The sequence below is a fragment of the Oryx dammah genome, unplaced genomic scaffold, assembly GCF_014754425.2.
Source record: "Oryx dammah isolate SB20612 unplaced genomic scaffold, SCBI_Odam_1.1 HiC_scaffold_5, whole genome shotgun sequence".
Taxonomy (NCBI): Eukaryota; Metazoa; Chordata; class Mammalia; order Artiodactyla; family Bovidae; genus Oryx; species Oryx dammah.
This window is the reverse complement of record NW_024070189.1, coordinates 79,133,590-79,161,078: the sequence shown is the minus strand read 5'-3', so window position 1 is coordinate 79,161,078 and position 27,489 is coordinate 79,133,590. Positions and strand designations below refer to the sequence as shown.

The 27,489-nt window shown below is 42.2% G+C and overlaps 1 protein-coding gene across 1 annotated transcript in view; it reads right to left on the bottom strand.

The window, feature by feature from the left end:
• PRDM6 (PR/SET domain 6) overlaps positions 1-27,489 on the bottom strand; it is a 106,145-nt gene that overhangs the window by 17,576 nt on the left and 61,080 nt on the right. Inside the window, exons 4-5 of the mRNA XM_040241716.1 lie at positions 15,349-15,476; positions 11,703-11,827 (exon numbers count right to left, since the gene is read on the bottom strand). Coding sequence (XP_040097650.1) covers positions 11,703-11,827; positions 15,349-15,476 — 253 coding nt within the window. The remainder of the gene's footprint in view (positions 1-11,702; positions 11,828-15,348; positions 15,477-27,489) is intronic.

The window sequence follows — 27,489 nt, the reverse complement described above, 5'->3', positions numbered from 1 at the left end:
CTTCAAATAAGCAAAGCACAGGCTTCTAAAAAATTCCTAGAAGTCATAATAACAAACAACATCTAAAAAAATTCCTGTAAGTCTGTATTTTAAAAATTGGCTTTTCTGGTCTCAGAATAAATTTAAGAGCAGACAGTTTGATTTGAGAGGGAAAGCACAATTATCCAAAATGAACTCATTCAATGTCTATTTATTAAGCAATGATTATCTGCTCAAGATTTTCATAGATGGTCTTTGCCCTCACATAGTTACTTATGACCTGAGATAAAAGACTCCATAATGAAGTTCCACACTGTAGCCCAGATGTGGGGAGCATTGAGATGGGAGGCACAGCAGTAGACAGGGAAAGGAAGGAGGGCTCCCCGAGAACGGGGCTTTGAGCAGAGAAGGGAGATTCAGGCCCTCAGGATTTCAGGCCTTCCGCTTGGTCCTGTCAGCACAAAACAGGTTTTCAAGGAAAACTGGCTGAAGGATGAAGGCAACCCTATGAAAGATGCCTGGAGACAGAAGTCTGGCACGCTGGTGGGATGGCGGGGAATCAGGCCGACAGAGCACAGCATGGGTTTTCGGCACTGTGGGAATAAAAGGGCGGCAGGGGGCAGACCTCAGTGGGCCTTTAACGTCCAAATAAATAAATAAACAAAAGACCTTGGGCCTAAGAAACAGACACTGACTGTTTTTGAGCATAGGAACAGCAAGGAAAAAGAACGAATTAGTGTTCAGGGAGGGCCTGAGAGAGGCACAATGCACAGACAGGCTGCAGCGGATAAGGTAAGAGTGGGAGGCAACAGAGTACGCAGTCATGGAGCTTGAAACTCGGGCTTTGGAATCACAAAGGGCTATGTGCAAATTCTAACTCTGCCTTTTATTAGCTTGGTCACCTAAGGCAAGTTATACAATCTCTCTGTGTCTCTGTTTCCTCATCTGTAAAATGAGGACAGTGGAAATAATAATCTTAATAGTAATAGCAGCATGGCTTAGTGATTCAGATGGCCAAGACTGAAACTCCACTATCTACAGCTGTCCCTGGGTATCCAGAAGGGTTTGGTTCCAGAACCCTTGCAGATTCCCAAATCTGCTGATGCTCAAGTCCCTTATATAAAATGGCACAGTATTTGCGTATAATTTACTCACACCCTGCTGGATACTTTAAGTCATCTCTAGATTAGTTATAATACCTAAATACCATTTAAGTGCTATGTAAAGAGTTGCCAACATATAGCAAATTCAAGTTTTGCTTTTTGGCACTTTCTAGAATTTTTCTTCCAATATGTTTCATCTGTGGTTGGTTGAATCTGCAGACGGAACCCACGGATACAGAGGGCTAACTATATTTCTTTTGACTGTGGGCAAGTATAGAACATCTAAATCCACAATTCAGTCCTTGGTAAAATGTAAAATGGTCCTCAGAAGGATTGAGTGAGATAGTGCAAGAAGTCTTCATTGGGCTGATGCTGAAGCTGAAGCTCCAATACTTTGGGCCCCTGATGTGAAGGGCTGACTCACTGGAAAAGACTCTGATGCTGAGAAAGATTGAGGGTAGGAGGAAAAGGGGGCAATAGAGGATGAGATGGTTGGATGGCACCACTGACTCAATGGACAGGAGTTTGAGCAAACTCCGGGAGACGGTGAAGGACACAGAAGTCTAGCATGCTGCAGTCCACGGGTCGCAAAGAGTCGGACATGACTGAGTGACTGAACAGCAACAACAAGGACGCTTTACCTCTGAGTGTTGTAATAACAACAGCTTATCTTGCAGGGCTCTGGACTGGCCCATGCAGTTGGCCTGGCCCGTCCTGTCTTAGGAAGGAGAAATACCAACTTAAAAAAGAGACTTACAGTCCAAGGGAGAGTTTGTCTAGTTGACAGTTCTTTACCCTGAGTGCATAATAGACTCACAGGGGAGATTTTTTTTGAAATGCCAGAATCTCTTGGTAGGGCCTGAGCATCTGCGTTTTTTAAAAGTCCCCCCCAAGTACTTCTAATATATAGAGATGAGAACAACTGATCCAGTTCTACCTTCTCTTATAACCAAAAAAAGGAAAAAAAAAAAAGCTGAAGGTCTAATAATTTGCTCACGGTCTAATAACTGCCCATGGTCATACATTAGGTTAAGGACACAGCTAAGCTGTAAGCTGGAGAAGGCAATGGCATCCCACTCCAGTACTCTTGCCTGGAAAATCCCATGGACGGAGGAGCCTGGTAGGCTGCAGTTATGCGGTCACTAGGAGTCGGACACGACTGAGCGACTTCACTTTCACTTTTCACTTTCATGCATTGGAGAAAGAAATGGCAACCTACTCCAGTGTTCTTGCCTGGAGAATCCCAGGGATGGGGAAGCCTGGTGGGCTGCCGTCTCTGGGGTCGCACAGAGTCGGACATGACTGAAGCGACTTAGCAGCAGCAAGCTGGAAGCTTTAGCTCTCTGATTTCCAGGGTGATTTTTTTTTTTCCTGACCACACTCCAATTCTGTGTCTACTCAATAGCTGTGTTGCAAAAATAAAAAGGACATTTCACAGCTAGTACAGAGTTTTTTTGTGTGTGTATATAAACCCATACATAAACATAAAAGTTGTAAATGCACCTATAAACACATGCATATACATATTTATGTCTATACTTCATGTATAAAATTTCTATATAATTTCAACTTCTGGGGCAAAAGTGTATCACCAATATGAAATGTGTGCACACATTTTAGACTTTCAAAAAAACCTTTGATTGCACAGAGGCTGTGACTTCTAAACTACATACTGAATGATAAAGAGAAATGTTTTATGTTTTGGCTCTTTCTTAAAAAACAAAACACCAGTACTGTCAAGAGATTAAGGTAAAACTCCCCTTACTTAGCCCATTTATAACTAATCCGGAAGAGATAAAGCAAAGGGAAACCCGCAGGTCTTCAGGCAACACAGAGCTCTGGTGGGTTGGGAAGGCCAGACTAGCAGGAAGGAAGGCAGGGTGGGGAGACTGTGGAATGAAGATGTCATCAACATGCAAGAGAGCAGGAAAGCCAGCCAGAAGCTCACTGCTGGAAAGAGGAATACGATGTCTCTGGGGAAAATCATACAAATGATACTCTGAGTATAGATTATAAAGGCTGACTTCTCACTTAAGCTCTCGGAAAGTAACTCAATAAACTCATTTTCAAAAATTGTTAGGGTCACATCACCTTTTTCTATTAGAGAAAAGAATGTGTGGGCCAATAGACTTTTCTAAGTTTAATAACCAAAGTCAAAATAGTAATAAAGAAAAGTTTATATTAGCTTTTATGATGATTTGGAATAAACAGGGATCTAAATTAATGATAATAAGAGCATTAAGGTAATAGGAGTTGGGATGCTTATTCTCTGTCTTATTTTCTCCTACAGGATCCTCAAAACAAACATGTTTTCAAGATATATTAGCAATGCTTACACTCTATATTCTGCTTTTGGCATCACCTTTTCTTGTACTTGTGAATAAATTCAATTTTACTGAATGAAATGAGCATATAATTGAGAGAGAGAAAAAAGTAAAGCTAGGACTGGATAATTTTCCCAAAACAACTGTATTAGGTCTCAGAGTTGTTCTGCAGAGTGCCTGCACATGCCCACAGACCCTAGAGGTCTAGATACCCTTAAAGGTCTAGTACTTTAAGCAGGACTTAAAGGACATAGAGGATTATTCTTTCTGAATACCATTTTGATTGGTCCAATAAACAAAAGTATTAATGAAAAACAGGGAATTATAAGAGGACAAGAAATGAATCAGAAAAGACTATGCTATCCCAAGCCAAGACAGTCCAGACAACTGCAAAATGCCCAGAGACAAGTAAGGAAATTCCTCAAAAGGATAAAGGGGTTTCTCCAGGAAGACATGGTGAGCAAAGAAGACTTTGTCTTCAGTCTGAAAGACAAAGACTGAGGGGGAGAGGGCAAACTCTGGAAGCTCTAAAGGATATACTCAAGAAAGAACGTGAACTCACCAAATCCTGCAAAATTAAAATTCTGAGAGCGAGCGATACAGGATCTGTTTTACAAAGTCCTATTTTACACCCTCAGTCATTTATTCAGCCCACGAGTGCTTACAGAGCATTGGTGACAAGCCAGACACTGCAAGCGCCGCAGATACAGAGGAGCAAGACAGTAATAGCCTGACTCTCAGACCATTTAAAACTCTCATGAGAGAGACAGATACACAAACGTCTTCACAGGCAATTATTTACTTGGTTTCATCAAATTTAAAGTTCCATGAATTGCAAGCTGCACCATTAAGTCACTGTGTGTTGCAAGACCAGGTTGAGAAAGATTAAAATGCAAAAAAATATGCAAATCTTAGAATTGACAATATACAGTCTCTACAAGTATAACTGCTGTGACAGAGAAGAAAAGGAGTCAGGAAAACATCTATCAGAGCTGGCTAAACTTGGGGTGGGAAAGATAGTTTCCTTGAGACAGTGACCTTGAATGTGAAGTAAGTTAGTGCAACAGAGGACAGTGGGATCTGTAGCAAATCAAATAGGGCATGGCCAGTCTGATGATACTTAAATTAGAATTTTACAAAACACTAAGTGAGCCATACAAAACATTTCTGAAGACTATATGTAGTCCATGGGCTATCATTTTAAAGAGCTGGGGATTGATTATAAGAGTAATGGCAATCCAAAAAAGGGGTTGAAGCTAGGGTGTAAGGTGATTGGACTTATACTTTAAATGCATCATCACCCTATATCATTAAATGAAAAAGTGAGATGCAGTACAAAAAATCTAATAGTAGTAGTGTTAGTTTCTCAGTCATGGCCGACTCTTTGCTACCCAATAGTGTCTAGCCCTCCAGGGTCCTCTGTCCATGGAATTCTCCAGGCAAGAATACTGGAGTGGGTTGCCATTCCCTTCTCCAGGGGATCTTCCTAACCCAGGGGTTATACCCAGGTCTCCTGCATTGCAGGCAGATTCTTTTCTATCTGAGCTACCAGGAACAGAGAGGCAGAGAAAAAGAGGGAGAATGTGCACAAATGAGAGAATGGGCAAAAAAATACATCTGGAAGGACACCTTTGAATGTGTCAATTCACTCCCTTTGGAAGAAGAATTATGTGTCCATATTATTTTCTGAATTCTGATCAACGGAACCAAAAGTTAGTTAAAAACTAACTTTTAACCAAATAAGTGATTAAACTGAAACAATAAAATCAACGAGACCTCACTTTGGCTGCTGTGATACTAAAAAGGAAAATGCAGAGGTCCAGGCCAAAGCTGACTGTGAGGCTGATCGGGAGGTGGCAGCAGAAATGGAAAGAAAAGCATTTAAGAATATACAGTCAACAGGGATTTATGAATGACTAGACAGATGGGCTAAGAAAGAACAAGGTGTCAAGGTTTCTAGAAAGAACAGCTGAGTGAATGGGAGTGAGATGTACTGAATTGGGAGAGAGACAGCTTGGGGGACCAGAGTAGGATGGTTTCAGTTCAATGTGTTGAGTTTGAGACATCTGTGAGACAGGCAAGTGCAGCTGGGAATTCAACAGGTGGACAGGAGCCTGGGTCTCTGGTGAGAGGTCTGTGCTGGCAATATAAATCTGGTAGCACCTGTCTGAATTTGCGTCCCCTAGGAAATAGTCTGAAATGGAGATCTGCTGTTTTGTGTACAAGAGGTTTACTGAAGAACGAGAGAGGATGGTGTCAAGAGCAATTAAAAGCACTTAACTAAGCACTTAATTAACCTTTCGAGTCATCTGGCTTTGGAATAAGGGGCTGCTGCTGATGCTAAGTCGCGTCAGTCGTGTCCGACTCTATGCGACCCTATAGATGGCAGCCCACCAGGCTCCCCCGTCCCTGGGATTCTCCAGGCAAGAACACTGGAGTGGGTTGCCATTTCCTTCTCCAATGCATGAAAGTGAAAAGTGAAAGTGAAGTCGCTCAGTTATGTCCGACTCTCAGTGACCTCATGGACTGTAGCCTACCAGGCTCCTCCGTCCATGGGATTCTCCAGGCAAAAGTACTGGAGTGGGATGCCATTGCCTTCTCCATGGAATAAGGGGAGCAGTCCTTAATACCCACCCACACTGACCAGTCCCTGGACACAGGCTACATGGGGAGGGAACATGACCAAGGGTAAGACCCCTGGTAGCTCAGACGGTAAAGCGTCTGCCAACAATGCGGGAGACCTGGGCTCAATCCCTGGGTCGGGAAGATCCCCTGGAGAAGGAAATGGCAACCCACTCCAGTATTCTTGCCTGGAAAATCCCATGGACTGAGGAGCCTGGTAGGCTACAGTCCATGGGGTCGCAAAGAGTCAGACATGACTGAGTGACTTCACTTCACTTCAAAGTGGCTCTGTAGGCTGAAGACAATTCAGCTGTCAGCCCTCTACACCCTCAGAAAGTGGAGGGATGCGGGCCTCAATCCTAAAGCAAGGCTCCCAAGGTGCCAAGGACTGAGGCATCCAAGAGGTCAATTTCTCATGACAGCGTGCTCCTCTGTGTCTTTTGCCGCTTCCTTTAATGAAGGTGTTTTCAGTGGCCACTCCCTTCTGTTGGGAGTCCTCAGCAGATACCTCTGGGGTGGAACTCTTCTCTGCTTGTTCTAGGACCCTCCATGTTCCTCCAGTTCTGGGCTAAGTTTTATATCAGCCTCTTGGCTTTGGGTTTCCACAACTGGCAGGTAAGGCAAAACCCAACCCCATACCCTCCCATAGCTGGGGCCGGTTTTGGAATGCAACATACTGCTTTCATCAGTGGCCTCAAATGCAGAGTTTCTTAGATTACTGGCCTGAGGGTAGCACTTTCTATTCCCCATTCAGGGACAAACAGTGACTTCTGGTTCCTGGATTTATGGGAGGGGTCCAATCCCAGCTGCCCATTGTGCACAAGGGCCTGGAACTGGACTCCTCCCAACTGCATTAACACCGAGCCTACTGGCCTGGTGGCTCAGACAGTAGAGAATCTGCCTGCAATGTAAGAGACATAGGTTTGATCCCTGGGTCGGGAAGATCCCCTAGAGAATGGAATGGCTACCCACTCCAGTATTCTTGCCTGGGAGAATTCCATGGACAGAGGAGCCTGGCGGGCTACAGTCCATGGGGTCACAAAGAGTCAGCCAGAACTGATTGACTATCACTGACACGACCGAGGCCAGCTCCCTGCTATGGCCATGTCACAGGGCACTCGTATTAGGTTCTATAGTGTAGTTTTTGCTTATGTGCCTTCTCCTACACTGAGCTCTTCGAGGACAGGGTCTGAGGTTTTGTACCCCATCATGATGCTCCCCGTAGGGTCTTGCAGACAGATGTTCTTGTTGGACTGAACTATACCATCATCTCCTCAATGTTCACAGACAGAAGGCTTGATGGAGCCTTCTCTACCCAGGGCCTAGTTCCACATTGTTGGTGGGATGGTGGGGCCAGGGCACCATGCAGAGGTGCCCGTTTTTATTTTCTGCTCTTTAAAATCAAAACAAAAAGGCAGGCCTCTCTCAGACAGAGTTTAGTCCGGTGTAACAACCTCTGTGTTGCCATCAAGTTTCACATTCCACCACCTCAGCTTCATACGCCAAGACAGAAAAAGCAGCAGGAAGACTTGTTTAACATTTATTCCCAGTATTTTTTTTTTAATTTCCTCTGAAATGAATATGAATACACTATGGTCTTTACACTCTGCAGGAGCTAATCCCCCACTGGAAGCTTTGGGGAACCTCATTCCTCCTTGCGGATACAATCTGTCGACACAGGCGTTCCTTCAGGCTCTTCTGAAAGGCCCACAGTGGACGCAGCCGTGCTCTTTTTGCAGCTCTATTACATTTAGAACTATGGGTTTTTTCTTTTTTCTTTCTTAAAGAAAATAACATAGGAATTGCTTCCAGAGCCCAAATGCCTGTGTGAAACGCTGCCCTCTCTTTGAGGCAAGGCGGCTTTCAATGGCTTGTCCGGGCAGGGAGCGTGTCCCACTGCTTCATGGCTGCTGCCAGAGGGGCCAGTGCCTGAAGCCTGAACCCACCCCACACGCTCAATAGGAAATGTGTACTTTCACCATTGAAAGAACCATGGGAAGAAAGTGGTATTTTTATAAATGAAAGTGCTTAATAAGTATTATTCACTAAGCAAAATCATATTTTCCTTGAATGTCTTGGATCATGTAACAATTTCATTAACCAAAAAAAAAAAAAAATCTGGCTGAACTTTGTATCCATCGCTTCTAATAATGGCAGGAAAATTCTCAATATGTATCCAGTGAGCATGTACTGTTTATTGTGTGCATAGCACTATAAGGAGGCTCTATGGAGGCATTTTGTCAAATAAGTCTTTGATCTCAAGAAGCTTCCTTTTAAGGTACCTAATTTATTTTGTGGCTAGCTTGGTAGAATAAAAATTGTCTTCAAATTGCTAATCCTGGTGAGATGATTTAAATTACTCAGGGCTGTAAAAGGCTATCTGTTAAATTATCTGTCCATGCCCTTTCACACATTTGCTCTTTTAAATCACACCGAGTATTTTCTCGGTACAGAAAAAAGAGCCCTCATTATAAAGCCTCCCTAGGTACCTCTGTGAATCATATGGAATGAGAATCCATCTTCCAGTTAGAGTCAAAGTCGTATATCTACCCCCACACCATCTGATGAAGCTTTCTGCTGGTTTCTTTGGTGGCCAATCCCATGATAGATATACGACTTTGAGACAGGAACTGAAATAAAATTCCTATAATACCCTTAGGGGGATGGAGGATTGTCACTGTTGAGCATTTTAGTCAATGACTTAATTCTCTTTCAACTTCCCTCCACCCTTACTTAGAGCTCTGAACTCAACCAAAAAGAGCTACATAGTTTGCCTACTGAATCCATAACACTTCAAGGTGCTGAAGTTTTGCCAATTTCCTTCCAAGGATTTCAGGTGCTAAATGATACATAAGATGTGCCCTGGTAGAGTTGATTCAATAATCAGCAACTTCAAGAATGCTCCACAGAGGCTGAACTATGGGAGAAAGAAGGTCTGAGAAGCACCACCCCTGGGGCTGCCACCGGGCACATTTTGGATGGCACTAGCACACGACCTGGAGACCAGCTGCTACACTCCCAGACACCACAGTCAGCTGGCGGCGAATGGCACACAAAAGCCAAATCGCCCAGCCCAGCCCCGAAATCCCTCTCATCCTTGTAACCGCATTGCAAGGTAGAAGCAATGCTGCAGACGGGAGACTTCCACCCCAGAGATCCACGTCAGAGGGAAGAAGAGCATTCCCTGAGCAGTCACTTCACGCTTCCCATGTCTGACTCGCAATCCAGTTAAGTGGCCATTCCATCCGTCCAGCTCTTCAGACCAAAGCCCTGGAGTTATCCTTGACTCCTTTCTCTTATTCGGCATCCAAAGTGTCAGCAAATGCTGTTGACTTTACCTTCAAAATGTATCCAGAATCCAAGCACTTCTCACCACCTCCACCACTTTTACCTTGGTCCAAACCACTATCACTCCTCCTCCCGGATTCCAGCAAGAGCCTCTAAACTGGATCCTGCTCCATCCTCACCCTCACTGTCAGATCTCCACTCAGTGGCCAGAGTAAACCTGTAACAACTTCAGTCAGATCATGTCTCTCTTCTGCTTGAAACTCTACAATACCCCATTTGTCCAATGCAAACAGAGTAAAATCCAGAGTCTTGGCAGTGACCTTCTGGACCTTATAAGATTCTTGTCCCCAGATCTAAGTTACCTCCCCCCAACCCACTCTCTCCAACTGACACACCTATGCTAACTGTTGTGATGCCCTTTCTACAGGCCAGTAGCATCTCCATCTTGAGCCTTTATGCTTGGAGTCCAACTGCCTGCAACACTCTGCTCCCAAAGAACATGTGGCTTGTTCTTTCACTTCCTTAAGTCTTTGCCCAAAGGCCACCTTCCTCGTAGGGCTCACACTGCTCATCTCTAAACCCGCAACTCCCAATTCCTAGCACTCCTCGCCCCTTCTCTACTTTGTTATCTCTATGACACTTATCATCACACGACAAACTTACTTACTTATTTATTGGTTGATAATCTGTCTCCCTCCATTAGACTATATGCTCCATGAGGGCAGGAATTCCTGTATGTCTTGTTCACTGCTGTATTTACAGTATGCAGCAATGACACGGTCCTTAGTATGTATTCAACAACTATCTAATGAATGAATGAATTTTTGGACTATGTGTTATGTACTTCAGAACTCTAGACTTTGATGTGTTTACTTCCAGACATTCCTTGACATGCACACCAGAATATCTTCAGAGTCTGTAGTAGGCTGTACTAAAGAAGGAAATAGAAGGCCTTATAGGATTTATGGAATCTTTCTGGATCAGATTCCATCTTTTAGAAGGTGAAGCTACACCGAGGTTCTAATCAGGGGAGCTGATAACAGTGCCTTTCCATGTGTGTACCTACATCCAGTCTTGGGAGAGCTGGGCATGGAGCCATACTGGGAAGACAGAGCATATTGGCCACCATGGCCATTTCTGCTTCTAACACCAACCACACACTCATGTCCAACACGGAGATTTTCCCCTATGAAAACAGACACTCCCTCAAATAGGAGCATTACTGCAGAAAAAAAACTTTCCAATGGAAACTTGGTAAGTAAGAGGAATGTACTTATATGTCCAAAGATCCATTTTTTAAATTTGAGATTGGTTTGGGGTTAGGGTAAAGTAGAAAAAGAAAGTTGAGCATAATATGCTTTTTGAGGATTCTTTTTTTTTTTTTTAACAAAGAAAACAAAGATAACATGGAAAAGAAATATCTGATCATCAGCATTTTGATCAGTAATATTATGAACATTTTTTTTCAGTTCATATGTGTGTGAGAGAAAGTAAGTAGAGAAGTAAAAATTAAAATAACACTTTTTTCCCAAAATTAAGTTTCTTATATAAATCTGTTCTCTCTGCTTCTTTTTCTACTGTATAATCCACATTTATCAGTTCACAGATCAGTCAGTTGGATGACAAGAAAAAAATTGCATCATTCAAACCAGTGTTTCTCACTGAAGCACATCAGAATCAACTAAATCTATTCCAAATATTAGAAATCACCTTATAACATTTTCCCCAAAATTGATAAAAACAAATATATAAAGTTTATATGAAAACTACTGCAAAGGTTTGCATTATTTTTTCAAACATAATGATAGTAACAGTAATAAAGATAGAAGAAAATTACATGATCCATTTTAGACTAAGATGTTTAGAGACAAATTCCTCAATCATATGTCTATGGTTTTTACTACCATTTATTATTCCAACAACTACTTAAGAGGAAGCAAAGCCAATTGACTGGAGGGGTGTTGTTCCTGATTAAAGAAAGTGTTGTCTCCTTATTTCGTTTTTGCAAACAGTGTGACTCCAGCAAGACTGTGCAATCCTTCAGAGCAGAAGTTATAACTTATGCTGCTCTTGGAACCAGACACATAGTTGGTACTCAGTAGATACCAGCTGCCTTAACACTGCTGCTGGCAATGATTTAAACTAGGACAAAGGTTTTGAAATCATAAATGGGTGAAAAAACATTGGACTATACAGGTCAAGACATCCTGGGAAAAAGCACAGGATATACAAGGAAAAATAAAATGATGGAACAGACTTGTGCACATTTGTGTTACACAGCAGAGTGAACCACATTTCAGGAGTTTCAAACAACACTCTTATTTTAAAAGTTAGCTTTGAAATAGGTATTTGGAAATGTGAATTCAGAGCTAAAATAAATTCTTACAGTTTTCATCCTGGGCAATGCATTGTAAAGGGATCCCAAAGAAAGACGTATAGCTGTCATTGTACCACACGAGAAGCTCGGTACCCCTGGGAATATCTATACAGGCTCGGTAGAATATATTCGACCTATTCAAAACAAAAGAAAACCCAGCTTAGTAATCGGTAGGACTCACATGCTCCATCCACATTTTTATTGCCCCCCAAAAAGTTCTGCCCAGTTTCCCACCTAAACAATTTCTGTTTGTAATAAAATCTGCACCCACCTTATCGTTCCCAGCAACCAATTAGAGCCTGTAACCCAGTACGATAAATAGCTCACAGTTTATTTCCACAGTGTCCCTCCATGGAACATCCTGGCTGAAGAGACAGATATTTGGCCCCGGAGAGAGCAGAAAGGAAGAGTTCATTTAAAGAAAAAATTTCATCTCACACTAATGAGAAAATTCTCTTTCTTGGTAAACTGCAGACTCTGGTACGTCGACCCCACATACAAATTAACACCATTGATTTCTTATTTGAAGGAAAAGCATTAGGTGTATTCTTACAACTTGGCATGGGAGTTCTCAAATTTGTAATAAAATCAAGCAGCTTTGTGATATAAGGGCTAAGAGAAATAAAAATCTTCCCCATAGCTTTTTTTCCTCTAAAATTTGATACAGGAGAAAAGGAAAAATAACCCTCTTATGTGAAGTGGATGGAAATTCAATAAATACAAGAGGGGCACTTTACTCTGGCTGAAAGATTACACTATGAAATGAGAGAGTGAAGGTACCAAGAACTAAACAGCCGTGGCACAGTAAATAAAAATCTACAGAGTTAAAAAAAAAAAAAAGAGGAGTCTGTGATCGGTTTTCTCAGTGAAGAATTGCTACAAACATTAGCCTCAAGTTCAAGATAAAAGTGTTCAGGGTTGGTGAACCTTAAATTTAGCCTTTCTGTAAGGAACTGGCCATAGCAGGGCAATCTGTTCCTTGTACAACACTGTAGACATAAGGCGAATCCTTCACCACATTTTTCATGGCAGTGAGATATGCACTTGTCAACATATTTTGTCACCACAAAGTGGCTCTTGGCAATAGGATCATAAAGATCAATAAAAAAGTGCAGATTCTCAATATTTTACTTGCAGCTGCAAAAATTTCATTTATCTTGTTATTTTCCTTACTTGCTGCCATTCTGTCTCATGAGGGCACTGCTAGCTAAGCAGAATGTTTTTCCCCAACATTCTATGAATATCTGACAAAAACTCCAGCCAGTTGTCCAGACCTCACTCCCCTTCCTCCCTCCGCATCTCTAAGAGCTGTGCATTTTATTAATTCTTTCCACTGCTACATAAAAAAATCAAAATTGGAGCTGGGATATAAATCACTGGCATCTCCTAACTTGAGAAAAATTGAGTCGACTTTGTACTTCACCCTTGTAACATTTCATCTCTCGGTTTGGCTTCCCTTAATATAAACACAGCGCCGGCAAATGAATGTGCTAAAACCAAATGACACACTTTGCCGCTGAAAGAGCAGAACTGTTTTCGAGCGATGGGTGGTCTTTTGAGGCACAGAGTAGGCCAAAAGGGGAAAAAGAAAAGTGTAAGCGTACACCGTTCCTTACAAGCGGGCAGAGCTTCCAAAACTCGCAGAAATCTCTGCATGTTGAAGCACATCAAAGGGATTTTTCCCTTTTCAGATAATATTTCCTTTGCTGACATGTATTTAGTATTGTGGTTGGATGACTCATAAAGATAGCTTCATGGCGTCCCAACGCAGCTGAAGCGGAACACACGCCAACAAACATTATTGTCAGCCTCAAAATAAAAACAAAACGTTCAGCTAAGGGTCAATCAATCAAGGGCGCTTTGAAGAAAATTCCATTTAGATATTACAAATCATAACAGAATGAATCTAAACCAGCTGACTTTTTGTGAAGAGGACATTCATGTACAATAAAAATTAGGCTGGCTCTTCAGGGTCCAACTTTTCTATTTTCTTACTCTTGGACGTGGTCACTGGTGATGGATGCCAGTTTTTAAATTGTGTTTTTGTAGTTCATTTTATAAAGATCTGAGGTAATCGAAAACAGATCGGCAGAGAGAATTCAGTGTGGAAGCACCATAAGGAAGGGGAGCAATAAAACCCACTTAATATTGACAGAAAGGTAACGACTTTCTCATGCCCACCTTTCTTGCAGGGGTTTCTTATTTTCCCAAAGTCAGAACTCTCCTCAAGAGCTCCCAGGGTGCCCGTGACGGAACCAGCCAAACTATCTCTTGCCGAGTAGACAAACACAATCTTTACTACTTTACTAGCTCCGAGTTTTATAAAAACTTCACAACAGAGATGCAGCTGCAGGGAAGGTGGGTGAAGCCCATATACAGACTGTAACCAGATACCATCGTGTACAAGTTCATATAAACCCTTATGTAATGAAAGATAACTGCCTAGGAAACCAAGGCAGTGAGTCACATGCTGTCCAAATATGTTCCCTTTGAATTTGGAGGCCTTCGGAGAGCAAGCCAGATTTGTGCAGCCTTTAACCTATAAGGGGAATAAAGTTTGCTTCTTTTTTTTAAGGCTTCATTTTTAAAAATTAAAAAAAAAAAGAAAAGAAATTGTCATCGGCAGGACTCCAAGTTGCCGAGCAAGGCTCCTGCTTTGATGTGTCTGTGGTGCCTGATAAAGTTAAACAGTTGCTTCTGATTCTAAAGGGAACGTGGCTGTTTATAACTGAGGTCATATATTTACATGGCACATGTTTTCGAGGGATTTTGAGAAAAGAAGGCTTCGTAGCAGGGCTTTTTTCCTATGGGATCTGTGTTTGCCTTTGGGTTGCCACTCTAGCCTTTAATACTTGATGGAAATGCTTGACCAACAGGTGCATCAGGCAGGTGTGGCCTTGGATCTGGGATCCCACTGGCTTTTCTTCCCCTCCCCCACTCTAGGCCTCCCTATGAGACTCTGGGAAATAGGGGAGGCTCCACCTCATCTCCATTCACCTTTGGGATTTGCCAAAATATCTCAAGGGACTGGTGCCTTTTCTGTGTGCTGGAACCACCCCATCCCGAAACATACTCTGAATGGCTGCAGGACCAGAAATGCTTTGGCCCCTTTCATGGGATCAGGAGAGGTTACTACGACTCAGTCAAGGCTGCTCAGCACAATGGTTTTAGGAAAGCAGCCTGGGGAGGGTTGAGACTTCTTGATTTCCCACGCCTTTGTGCAACTCAAACTGTTCCGTCTGAGAGACAGCCAGACCGAAGATGACTGAAAGCAAGTGACTTGGGCTGAATCTGTGAACTCCTGTTTGCATGTGGACACATCTGCTGGGGAGGAAATCACTGCAAGTCAGTGAGTTTGCTGGGCTCACTCAGGCCATGGTGAACATTCACGTGATGATGTGGAAGTAACTTTATCATGTGCAGTGAGTGAAAAAGGCCTTCTCCTAGCATCCTTATTCCTGAATTCTCAAGAAATGACTGTTATAAGAACTAGAGAGATATCACAAAACTAGCAGAAAAAAAAAAATTCCTGCCAGCCCTTGCAGAGTTCGTCAGGACTCTGTAGGATTTTTTCAAAACTAGCAGCAAGCCTGAATTTATATATGCAAGGCAAAGGGCTTCGGCTTTGTAAGTGGTAAATCAAGGTATACTTTACCTGTACTGAACTACTGTTAGATTCTGTTCTCCGCAGTGCCTTGCACATCGGATATACCTCATCCAGCTCGACTTACTAGGTTCCCCACCATCAATAAAGTGCTGTAGTGTCCCATCTTGGTCATATATCTAGAGAAGAGGTCAGAAGGTCAAGTAGTTAGAACGAATCATCAGCAATCATTTTCCCTGCTTCCCTTGGTGTCTTTATGTGTTGGCTGCAGCAATTTATTGCCCATAGGTTTGCTAGTGCTCAGGAATGCTTGTGGAAACTCAACTAGAATAACAGGAGAAAAACATTTTCTGGTGATGCAAGTCAATCACGTTTTTCTTATCAAGCCAATCTTCCCTTTCTTAAACATATTTGTGGCATCTCAAGGATGTGAGTGACCATGTTTCCCAAAGAATATTTAACCTCTTTTTGACAGGCTACCCTTTAGTAATGAGCTGCTGGATAAACAAAGCAAGCTGAGAGGCGAGGCCACGCTGACATGGCTGGAACATCCGCATGAGAGGCCCTCGTCTCAAACACGTAACTGGTTGAAGGCATCTGGGAGGCAGGGACTGTCGGCTCAACGAGCCGGGTGACACCTAGCAGGGGTTGGCGCATTATGGAGCTGTTTCAGATTGATACAATTAGACTCTGATTTGGATTGAAAGAAATGGACTCTCACCTCGCAGAAGATGTAGGACTTCAGCTGTCAGGACCTGAAACTATTAGGAGAGGAGTCATCAAAAAAGAGGGACCCTCACAAAGGGAAAGAAAGAAATAATAAAAGTTTCCTATGGATTTAACTGTCTTAACTGAGGTCAGTCTAATCACTATTGCCTTAGGTCACCTCAAGCAGATTTTCTTTCAGGATCACATCCAAGGTAATGGAATCCCAGGCAATGAGCATGGGACCAAAAACCTTCTGCTAAACAACTGGCCAGCCCAGGATGTTGGAATCAGGGCTAACAGCAGAGACAATCGGCCTCCACTCCCAGAAACCAGGCCAGCCCTGGGCACCTTGGAGGCTGGGGTATCTGGAAGGATGGGTTGGGGAGTTATATATGGGCAGCAATTCTGGAAGGCCATCCTCAGTCCTAGGGGCAGCCAGGAAGCAAGGGGCACAGTTCTCACAAGGACCATGGCAAAACTGGGCCTTTTAAAGAAAAATCAGCAGTAAGATTGTGTTCCGCAGAGCATTCTGAGAAATTCTGTCTCTTATTCTTGCTAATCAGCCTTTCCACTTTTCTCTTCCAAACAGACACAGAGAACAAGTCTCCCAGAGTGCCTCACTGGTTACATTTCAGCCCTAAAATTAGTAAGGTCATTCATATTAATTTAGCTCAGCATTTCTATTCTGGGGGCCAAAGGACTTAGTAATGACAGTTCTTTTTATCATCATCAGTCATTTTAAAACAGCTGATTTGTTTTTGGGGTGTTTTTTTTTTTTTTTTTTTGCTTCTCTTGAACTCATTTGTCTTCACCTCCAATCTTTCCACTAACCCCCACAAATAAAAGAAGACACGCCAACCTAATCAATATAATGGTTGGAGAAGCTATGACTGGGTAGCAGGCTAGAATGATTATAGTTGATAATCAATGTAGCCTGAGAAGAATGAAGAGAGTCCTAGATTATATTTAAGATTAATGACTTTAAACTCCTAGTTTGGGGATGAAAGCAGGAAATGGGAGCATTTCATGTGGTAGATACATCTGCTCCGTAAGCAACCTGATGATAGATTTCATATTTAGGTAAGATTATTACATGGTACTTATTTTGTTGCTCTTATTTTCGTTTTAGGAAACTGGTTCAAAAGCTCCAAGTCTCAACCTTGAGTCTGCTGTCAACAACCCATGTGACACTGTACAAAGCCATCAGTTCTCTGAATACCACTATCTATTATGGAGCCCAAAATGTTGGGGACCCAGCCCTCTGCCCTGTCCTTCTCCCATGAACACATCTTCCATGACAGCTGCTGGTGAAAACACTTATGAAGCACTTGGAGAAGTGCAGTTCTCCTTCATGCTTCCAGCCAATGTCCTCAACAGCAAGTTAAACTCTCTAACGTTTACACATCATGGGTGTCGCCGAGTGTTAGCTCATCTGAACACCAGACATTAGCCAGTCAGTCTCCAAAATGAGTATAAAAAAGTGTTTTCTCCCACACTGTTTCAGCAATAACCTCCTTAAACTAAGTATATTGTGATTACAGGAATCCTACAATTCTTGCCTGCCTGGTGAAAATGCTACTTGCTTTGAGGAAAAGTAGATGGTTATTTGTCAGGCTTCCCCAAAGTATCACACACTGAGCACACAGCATGAAGCTGAGCCTCCCTTGCTTCAACCTGATACCGGTATTACACTGTTTCACATGAAATTTGACAAAAATCCCACTTACCAAGTTAGATCCCATAAGTGTGCACCCCATCAGAGATGAGGAAACTCATTCAGGCTTGATACTGTTCTTTCCCTTAGCACCCAGAGCCCAGCCATGACCAAATCCAGCTGAATTTGCCTCCTAAAACTTTTTCACACGCATCCATCTCTCCCTCTCCACCATCACCATCCTACCTGAACCAGCTTCCTCTCTCGCCTGAAGGACTACAAAAGTCCCTTGATAGATTTCCCGGCTGCTTCTTCAGGCCCTTCCAACCTAGTCTCTCAGTACAGCCAGAGGGATCTTTCAAAATCCAAATCTAATTATTTGCTTTTATCCCCCCTGCCAAAATAAGAGTTTCATAAATGCCATAAAATGTCAAGTCATAACAACATACATTCTCAGCATGTGAGATTTCCTCAATGGGATCCATCATGCTAATATGGGCAGCACCTCAAGCCGAAGTTGTTTAGGGAGGCTGGCCAAAAACACGAACCTTTGCGTTTGGCTCAAGGCCATCTTGGGGCCCTTTCTAGCTTGTGTTGTTAAACATTTAAACTGTGTTTCTTGAAAAAGAAACAAGGGCCCAGAAGTCAGTGCTGCCTATTTCTGTTCATTTTCCTAATAAAAGTAGAATAAAATTGGAAAAACCACGACATCCACATGTAAGTGCTAAAGAGGAACTTTTCGAAAAAGTTCTGCGTCCCAGTTTGAGTGTTGTTATTAATCTCCATCATTAGCTCAACTTTGTTTTCATTTCATAGTTCAGTAAAAGAATTTTTTTAAAAAGAGGGTGATAAAATTCCACATGCATCGGAACTATACAAGGACACTGTCCCTGTACCCAGACGGGCTGACATTCGTCCTTCTGGGAAACAAGGAACCACAAGTGGGGAAATGCTTCAGCAGATTTCAGTCTACAGCAGCTGCAACAATTTCAAGGTCGAGAAGCTGTTCTTGGAGGCTGCACCAACATCTACATTTGTGTGACACTAAAATGTAACTGTAAGATAGATACCTAACAGGTCTAAAAATGTTAAGGAATTTGAGGAGATTTATTAATGCCAAGACCAAGAGTTATTTTGTTTTCATTACCTTTCAAAAGATTTAAAAGAAGAAGAAAAATATCAAAAATCTTACACAGTGTTTAGATAATCTCCTCAGGACCAATGAAAATGTCAAAGAGGTCAGAAATTGAATTTGTTCAAATGGTAAGAATGAAAGTAAAAGTTAAATTTAGGAAATAAATTCCTTGAAAGAATCCTTGAGTCAAGCATAGTTTTGCTGAAAACTATGAACTTTATTCTCAATGAATATGAACCACCAAAGTTTTATACTTGCTCTGTTTTTTCTAAGGAAGCTAGAGGTAGGGGGAACACATGTAAAGAAACACACAGGACACTTGGTAGGAAAAGGGTTAAATTTTGTACCGAGAACCCCTTGAAACTGTAGAAAGCATATTTGTTTTACAAAGCGAGTCCTAGCATTGCTGAAAGGGAGTACAAAATGGCACAGTCATATTGGAGAACATTTTGGCAATGTTGAAATAAACTTAACAATGCATATTTCCTGTGACTCAGCAATTTCATTTCTAGGAAACTACTCCAATAAAATTCTGATCCATGTGCCTAAGGAGAAAAGTTCAAGGGCATTCACTGGAGCACAACTTTTAACAGCAAATGATTATAAATAAGAGAAATATCCATCATCAGAAGAATAAACTAACTGTGGTTTATTTATTCAACAAAAAAGTACTAAACACTTAAAATGAATGAACAAAACCTGTTTGTATTAAGATCTAGTTGATATAGATCAAAACATCAAAAACATAATGTTGATTGAGAAAATCAGTTGCAGATTAATGCATATGATATCATTTGTTAACATTTCAAAATATACAAACTAACGCAACTGTATATTTTAAAATAGTGTATACTGTAATATACAGATAGCAATATGTCTATCTATCTGTTTACAACAAACATGCTGGGAGGATTCACCATTAACTTCATCAGAGTCCTGGCCTTGGGAAAGAAGGGGATGGAAGGATAACAAAGGGAACACACATATCTGAAATGCTTTATTTTTCTTAAAAAAAAAAAAGTTTCTGAAGCAAGTATGACAAAGTGTTAACATTCTCTTTTTTGGCATTTATATATTATACTTTGAACTTATTCTGATTTTTTAAATCAAAGTGAAACAATAAGTGAAAAGTCTAGTCATCTATTTCTGTGTACATCAAGTTTTGCACGGGTTGTTAAAATAGAGGAGATTATCTTACCCAAAGTTAGAAACTATCTGTGTGATCCTCCTGGGAAACTCTCAGTAATATGCACCCACTGATTACCTTTCTGATTGCTTTGTTGCTATTTTAAAACCCCTGGTTGTGGTCTGTACTTTTTCTTTTATCCTGTATCAACAGGGGGAGAAAGATAAGAGGAGAGCTCATTCTTACCTTTTTAAGGATATTTTTATAGTTTACAAACCAATAATATTTATTGAAATGCCACACATGTGGTTGAGATAATGATCACACAAACTGTCACGCATTATAAACCACGCATGCCATTAACTGAAAACCACTATGTGAAAGACTTCATTGCAGTCCTGAAGATTAGGGAACTGCACTCTTTGCTACAGTCTTACTTTCCTAGAACACTAAACCACTTTGAATGAGAACAGCAGGGCTTCCCTGGTGGCTCAGTGGTAAAGAAGCTGTCTGCCAGTGCTGCTGCTAAGTCACTTCAGTCGTGTCCGATTCTGTGTGATCCCATAGACAGCAGCCCACCAGGCTCCCCCGTCCCTGGGATTCTCCAGGCAAGAACACTGGAGTGGGTTGCTATTTCCTTCTCCAATTCATGAAAGTGAAAAGAAAGTGAAGTCGTTCAGTCGTGTCCGACCCTCAGCGACCCCATGGACTGCAGCCCACTAGGCTCCTCCATCCATGGGATTTTCCAGGCAAGAGAGACATGGATTTGATCCCTGATCAGGGAAGATCCCACATGCCTAGGAGCAAGCCAGCCTGTGCGCCACAACTCTTGAGCCTGTGCTCTAGAGCTTGGGAAGTACAGCTACTGAGCCCATGAGCCTAGAGCCTGTGCTCCATAACAAGAGCAGCCACTGCAATGAGAAACCCAAACACTGCAACTAGAGAGTAGCCCCTGCTTAGCACAATTAGAGAAAAGCCTGCATAGCAACAAAGACCCAGTACAGCCAAAAATAAATAAATTTTTAAAAAATGAGAACCTGAGTGAAAACCGCACCAGTGTTGTGTCTTAAATAAACTGGTCATGAGCGGCTTATCCACAGCTTTGTCATTTATGAATGCTGCCAACTTACATTAACAACAATAATCATCACAGAAATAGTGTAAGCTAGGAGAAGCCAATGGCACCCCTCTCCAGTACTCTTGCCTGGAAAATCCCATGGACAGAGGAGCCTGGTGGGCTGTAGTCCATGGGGTCGCTAAGAGTCGGATACGACTGAGCAAATTCACTTTCACTTTTCACTTTTATGCATTGGAGAAGGAAATGGCAACCCACTCCAGTGTTCTTGCCTGGAGAATCCCAGGGACGGGGGAGCCTGGTGGGCTGCCATCTATGGGGTCGCACAGAGTCGGACAGGACTGAAGCGACTTAGTAGCAGCAGCAGCAGCAGCAGTGACTGACCTGGGCCCATTTTAACTTAATAGCGAGAAAACCATCTTCTGAATGATAGAAATTTATGTATAGTGGTGGCTCTGAGCAATCTGTATCTCTAAAACAAGATCTGTAAACTGGTGGCTCTTGGGTTGAATGCTTGACCAATTTTGTTTTTCCACAAATGTTTTAAAATTTTGGAAATTCTAATTTTTAATTTTTCTTGAGGAAAAAATCAGAAGATGGGTCCTCAATCTCTGGGACTAATCCACAGAAACTTAGGTCGCCTTCAAAGTGGTCCCCTGAGATCAGCCATGGGCTTTTCTCCTTCCCTATCCTCCCTCCCCTCCCTTCTTCTTAGCTGTTCCTTACTTCACTCATTTACTTAGCTACTCAGCCTCATGAAGCACCTAAGTTGGTAAACTCTGCTGTAATGGAATTTTTGCTACCCCTGAAAATCAATCTGCTACAGCTGGGGGCACTTTCAAGAAAAATCATCTGATCTGATGGCCTGGAAACACTACAAATGCCCATCACTCCTTCGCAGCCCAGAAGCCATCATATTACTGGGATGCAGGCATTCTGTGCTATAGTTTTCCAGAGAGTGGGAGAGCAGAGCAGAGTGTTCATTTGTTTTTACCAGAAGGGCTTTCAATAGTCTTTTAAAGCAAGGGGTCCATTTTAATTCAAAGAGGTCATAAATATAATTACACTATAAAATCAGATAAAAGTTGCCTGGGTCTACTTTAAAAACAGATACAAAGAGAGCTCATCAGGAAGCACCCCACTACCTCAACAAACCTCACCTTTGCTCTCTGATGCAGGCACTGGGACATCACTAGGGGCTGGCAGGGAAGGGGGGACCTTGTTTGAAAAACAGCCGACAGAGCACTTGCTCTGCCAGATGAGCTTCCCCTTCTTCTTAGACCACTGAGTGCCTCAGCCACACTTAGAGGTCAGGAAAATGAGACAGGGAAGAGAGCACCAGCTCTGACCTCGCCGGCTCACAGTCAGCTGTTGTTTCTCTTGCCAGTTTTGTTCTCGCAAGTTTCTCTCGAGAGCTTGCACCCTCAGATTCAACCGATCATGGAGGATGGCTCGGGGCCGAGTGCATTAGTCCGGCTTGCATAAGGGATCTTGAACGATGAAGAGCAGGGCATCCGCGGTGGGTGCTGGAGCTGACACCACGAGGAAACCCCGCAGCAATTACACACATAAGGAAAAGGGGCTCCAAAAGTTAGTTGTACAGTGCTGTTAGTTGGTCGGCCGTATCCAACTCTTTGTGATCCCATGGACTGTAGCCTGACAGGCTTGTCTGTCCATGAGGATTCTCCAGGCAAGAATACTGATGTGAGTAGCCATTCCCTTCTCCAGGGGATCTTCCCAACCCAGGGACTGAACCCAGGTCTCCTGCACTGCAGGCAGATTCTCTACCATCTGAGATACCAAGGAAGCCCAGAAATCAGGGACTTCCACAAACAGACTCTAGTCAGAGGCACAATGAGGCCTCCTCACACCTCATTCAATCCGACAAATGAAGAGAGCCAAGAACCTTAAACAAAAGAAACTTAAATTATAACTTAAACATTAATCCACTTCTCCCAGAACCTGGTTCTCTGAATCTTGGCATGAAACAGAGGGAAAAGAAAACATCCAAAGGTTGTATTTGAAAGGATTAGCCAGTTTTCAGTGAGCAGGGAGATGTCTCAGGCTCCCTCTCCTGTGACTCCACACAGTGGCAGGTCCCTGTGCCAAGGACCCAGACAGCAGCATTTGGTCATATACTGAAACACCAGCAGCCTCCAGCTTCCCCCCCAAAAAGCTGAGGTGAGGATGCATATTTTATACCCAAACATCTAAAACAAGGCCTAATACATTGGAGGAACTCAAAACACACTGAAGTGAACTGAATTCTCACAATAATTAAATAGCTTCTTAAAGATCTCAGATTTTATTCAAAACTTGAGAAGAAACCACCACTAAATGCAATTAAAACTCCATTCTAAGCACTAACAACCAGGGCTTTTTAAAGAAAATATTACATCTTTTTGAACTTAAGTTCTTTCACATCTATGAAATGCAAAGGTGGTTTTCATAAGATGATTAAAATGTAATAAACAGTTGAGTCTATGTCCACATGCTGTACTTAGTCACTCAGTCATGTCCGACTCTTTGAAACTCCATGGACTATAGCCCACCAGGCTCTTCTGTCCATAGTGATTTTCCAGGCAAGTATACTACAGTGTGTAGCCATGCCCTCCTCCCGGGGATCTTTCCAAGCCAGGGATCAAGCCAGGTCTCCCACACTGCAGTTGGATTCTTTACCATCTGAGCCACCAGGGAAGCCCATAGAAAAGGGTTGGGGAGAGGTCTTAGGGAGTTTCCCAGTTTAGACATGAGAACCCAGCACTGCTTTAAGTCCTCTCACAGCACTTGGAGAATCCAGGGAAGAATAGACACAAAGATGGTTTCTCAGATCTTCTCTACCTATTCTCCACACACTACCTTAGATGGCCCCATCTTTCTGTTAAATTCAGAAAATGAGGGCTTCAATAGTCAAGTGTATTAGTAATTTGAGAAACTCAGTTGAAAACTATACTGTTTGCCAAGATAGATAAAAATGTTTTACTGTGAGATTTCTTTGTATCAGAAGATAAGAGGTGAGAATCTGTTTTGCAACTGTTTACACAAGAATAATTCCTGACTGAACTGTGAAAAGTTAAAAAACCCAATACCTTTATTGCTCAATAAAAGATTTTACTTTTAATATTATAATTGTTAGAGGGGAATTTCTAAAGTATTACTAATGAAAATACGCACTAGAAGTCACCCCAGTCAATAGGAAGTGGAGAGGGGGTGGAGGGCAGAGGTTAAGAGCACGCCTGTGGGTGTCAGCTCCAATGTGTGTGAGTTACAATCACAGCTTCATGTCTGCTGGCCAAGTGACTCTGGGCAGTTACTTAACTCTTCAGGAAGGTGAGACCTTCAGGAAGGTGAGACTTTCTTTGAAAAAATGATGCTACTGACACTCCCAGTCATAGGGCTCATATGAAAATCAAATGAGCTAGTATATATGAAGGACTTAAATCAGTGCTGGGCACACAGTAAGAGTCCAAAAAGCATTAGCTATTCTGAGGCCATCACATTAGATGGGACATGTCAGCCCAGGCTTCATCTACTAACCTGCTCATGGACAGTGACCACAGGATAATATGTGCAGCATTTGGAAACTCATTATTGCTAAGATTATAAGACCAGAAGATTACAAGCTCATTGAGGGCAGGAATGTATTTTAAATATTTTAAGCTTTTACCCATCCATATCTTACACAAAGCTTTGTACACATCAGGAAATCAACTTTTGTTCAAAGAGAGAGAAAAAAAAAGTTGGAAATAACATAGAGGGGGTGTAGCAATAAGCCAGTCATTTATGTTTTTGTTCCTCTGATGAATCTATCAAAAAATAAAACAAAATACTGAAAATGCTGGATAAGTGTGAATACTCTCTAGAAAAAACAGTGAGGAAGCATTTTTCCAGTCCTACGTTTTCCATTTGCTAAAGTTAACACAAACACAGGTACCTACCACACATTTAAGAGTACTCCTGGAGCATTTCTGTAACTAACAGGTTGTCTGCGCTCAGTCACTCAGTCGTGTCCGACTCTTTGCAACCCATGGGACCATCGCCCGCGAGGAAGTGTTTTAATTGGCTGTGGCTTCAGCCCTCTTACTGAACAATATCTACCATGTAGAACTGCTTGACTTCTGAAGACACTGACATTTCTAGCCAGAAGAGGCCCCAACTCACAATATCTCATATGTACATGAACCTTGAACAAGGTCCAGATACATGAGCTGTCTGTGCAGTCAAATGTACCTGGATAAGGGGCAGGGGACATCTGTGGGTGGCAGCCTGGGGAATCAGACCAACAGGGAGCACTGTCAGCCATGGCTTCTGGGCCCTGCTTCCTAATCCAGAGAGGAGGACAGCAAGCACCACACCACTGTGGTCTCCTAACCTTTTTACTCGTAAACTCTCAACTCCAGCTAAATCCAGCTTGAGAATAGAGATCACAAAACAATACTCTCAAAGGAGTGAAGCATCTGCCACCACCTAAACACAAAGAAAGAACAGCAGCTCATGACCAGGTCATACGCATCCGGGTGCTGTTTTGGTTTATAAAATACTTTCCCAACCTTCATTGATCCTTATAACTGACCTAGAAGGTAGACCGGAGCAGTTTTTCCATTTTACAGATCTGAAACTTTGGGCTAAGAAAGGGGAAATGAGTTGCCCACAGTCACACAGCAGCTCTGTGTGACAAGGAGGAAATTTTCCTGAATCATAGGCCACCATGTGACTATTGCTTTCATCACATCCCATTCGTCCTATCAAGGAGAGCTAATAGAACTCTTTCATTAAAAGTGCCTAAAACTCTTAATATGTAAGAATGAGGGCCATAAAACACATTCACAATAATTAACAATGTCATTTATAAAACAAACTCCTGTCCTTCAGAGAAAATGCCAATTTAGCAAGAATTACTTAACCCATTAGTCAAATTTACACAAAGCAAGCATGCAGTGGATAAAGACACCACTCTCCTTCTGCTGACCATGTGCTATGACAAGAACCATCAAAAAATGGCTAGAGTATAAACCTGTGGAGGAAGATACACATTTTAAAATGAAAGCTTCTTCCTTAAAGCAAATACTGGCTAGTGTGACCAGATTTATTTGTGTTCAGTTTTCCCACTTTTTTCTCAAATATGTAATACTACAGGTTTTTTTATTTCAATATTTTTTCTCTCCATTAGAATTAAGTTGTTTCATTGCTATTTTTCATAAGAAAACTCTTCCCTCTCCTTCTGGTTTGGAGTACATTGGAATGCCAAGGTTTTGAGTTGAGGTTTCAAAGGTCAAGTAATAAATGCCCCATAAAAGAAATGAGTAATGGTTATATACACCGTTGCCGTATTTTCAGTAATGCTGATATAAAGCTATATACTGTACTTTGTCAATTCACATTCATCAAGTTCCAGAAATATTAGAAAATCATTAGAGGTTTATGTTGAGTTTGCAGATAATACTAACATATAAGTCAAGACTGAAATATGGTAATCAGAAAAACAGTTGAAAAGTGTCAATAAACCATAAAACACCAGCGGTGGTATTTGTGAAGTCTGCCTCAGAGAGCTGGGCATGGGAAGAGATGAACTGGGTGTTTCTGTCACACTCTGGGGCAGTGGCTGCTGGGCTGCAGGCTGGCAGAGGAGAGTGGGTGACTGGGGATTCCAGCACAGAGACTGAGAGCTCCGGAGAGCCGCTGAGCCTTTGGCGAATCTCCCTTATCTGCGAGGACAGCAGTGGTCATCCATACAAAGTCTGTCATCCATCAACCCAGAAGCTTCTTCAGACATCCTGTCTGCTGATCGGAGGGGAGACTTGGGGGAATCAGACTTGCATTATCAGGACTTTGTCTGTGATCCGAACAAGCCACTGAACCTTCAACTTTTCACTTGGCAGAAGCCTGCATGCTGGAAAAGTCCTGACAGTTCATTCATTTTGCTCCATTCTGGAGCCAGCTGATGTCTGACTGGAGAGACCCACCCTCTTTGATGTTGTCCTCTTCTGAGAGTGCCCCGCTGTGAAAAAAATTTTATCCATCCAAATTAAAGGGGAATATTTCTGCGTCCAGCTGTTAGCTGTGACATGTTTGCCATTTTTCAGGGCACTGGCTTGGTGCCATCCTCAGGCTCGGCTGCAAACCTATATCTTTTCCCTTCTCCTTCGTCACAGCAGTCATATCCACAGTGTACAACTGTCTCCAGTGTCCATACAACATCGACACTGAAAAGGAAAATAGTGCTAATCCTATACTGCTAAGAACAGCCTTGGAAATATTTTCAAGTGGCAATTTATTTTGCATTCCTTTTCTTTTTTTTTTGTATCAGCACTAATGTCTTTCACAAACTGTAAAATTTTTTGATATAAGCCACCCATTTAAATATTGCTTGAACTCAGTTTTTTAAAAATCCAGTTTTAATTAAATTCACCAAGAAGTCCTGACCAAATGAAATGAATTTGGATGCTATGAAAACTTGTTTCCTATACACTGAGTCCACACTTAAAAATGGACAT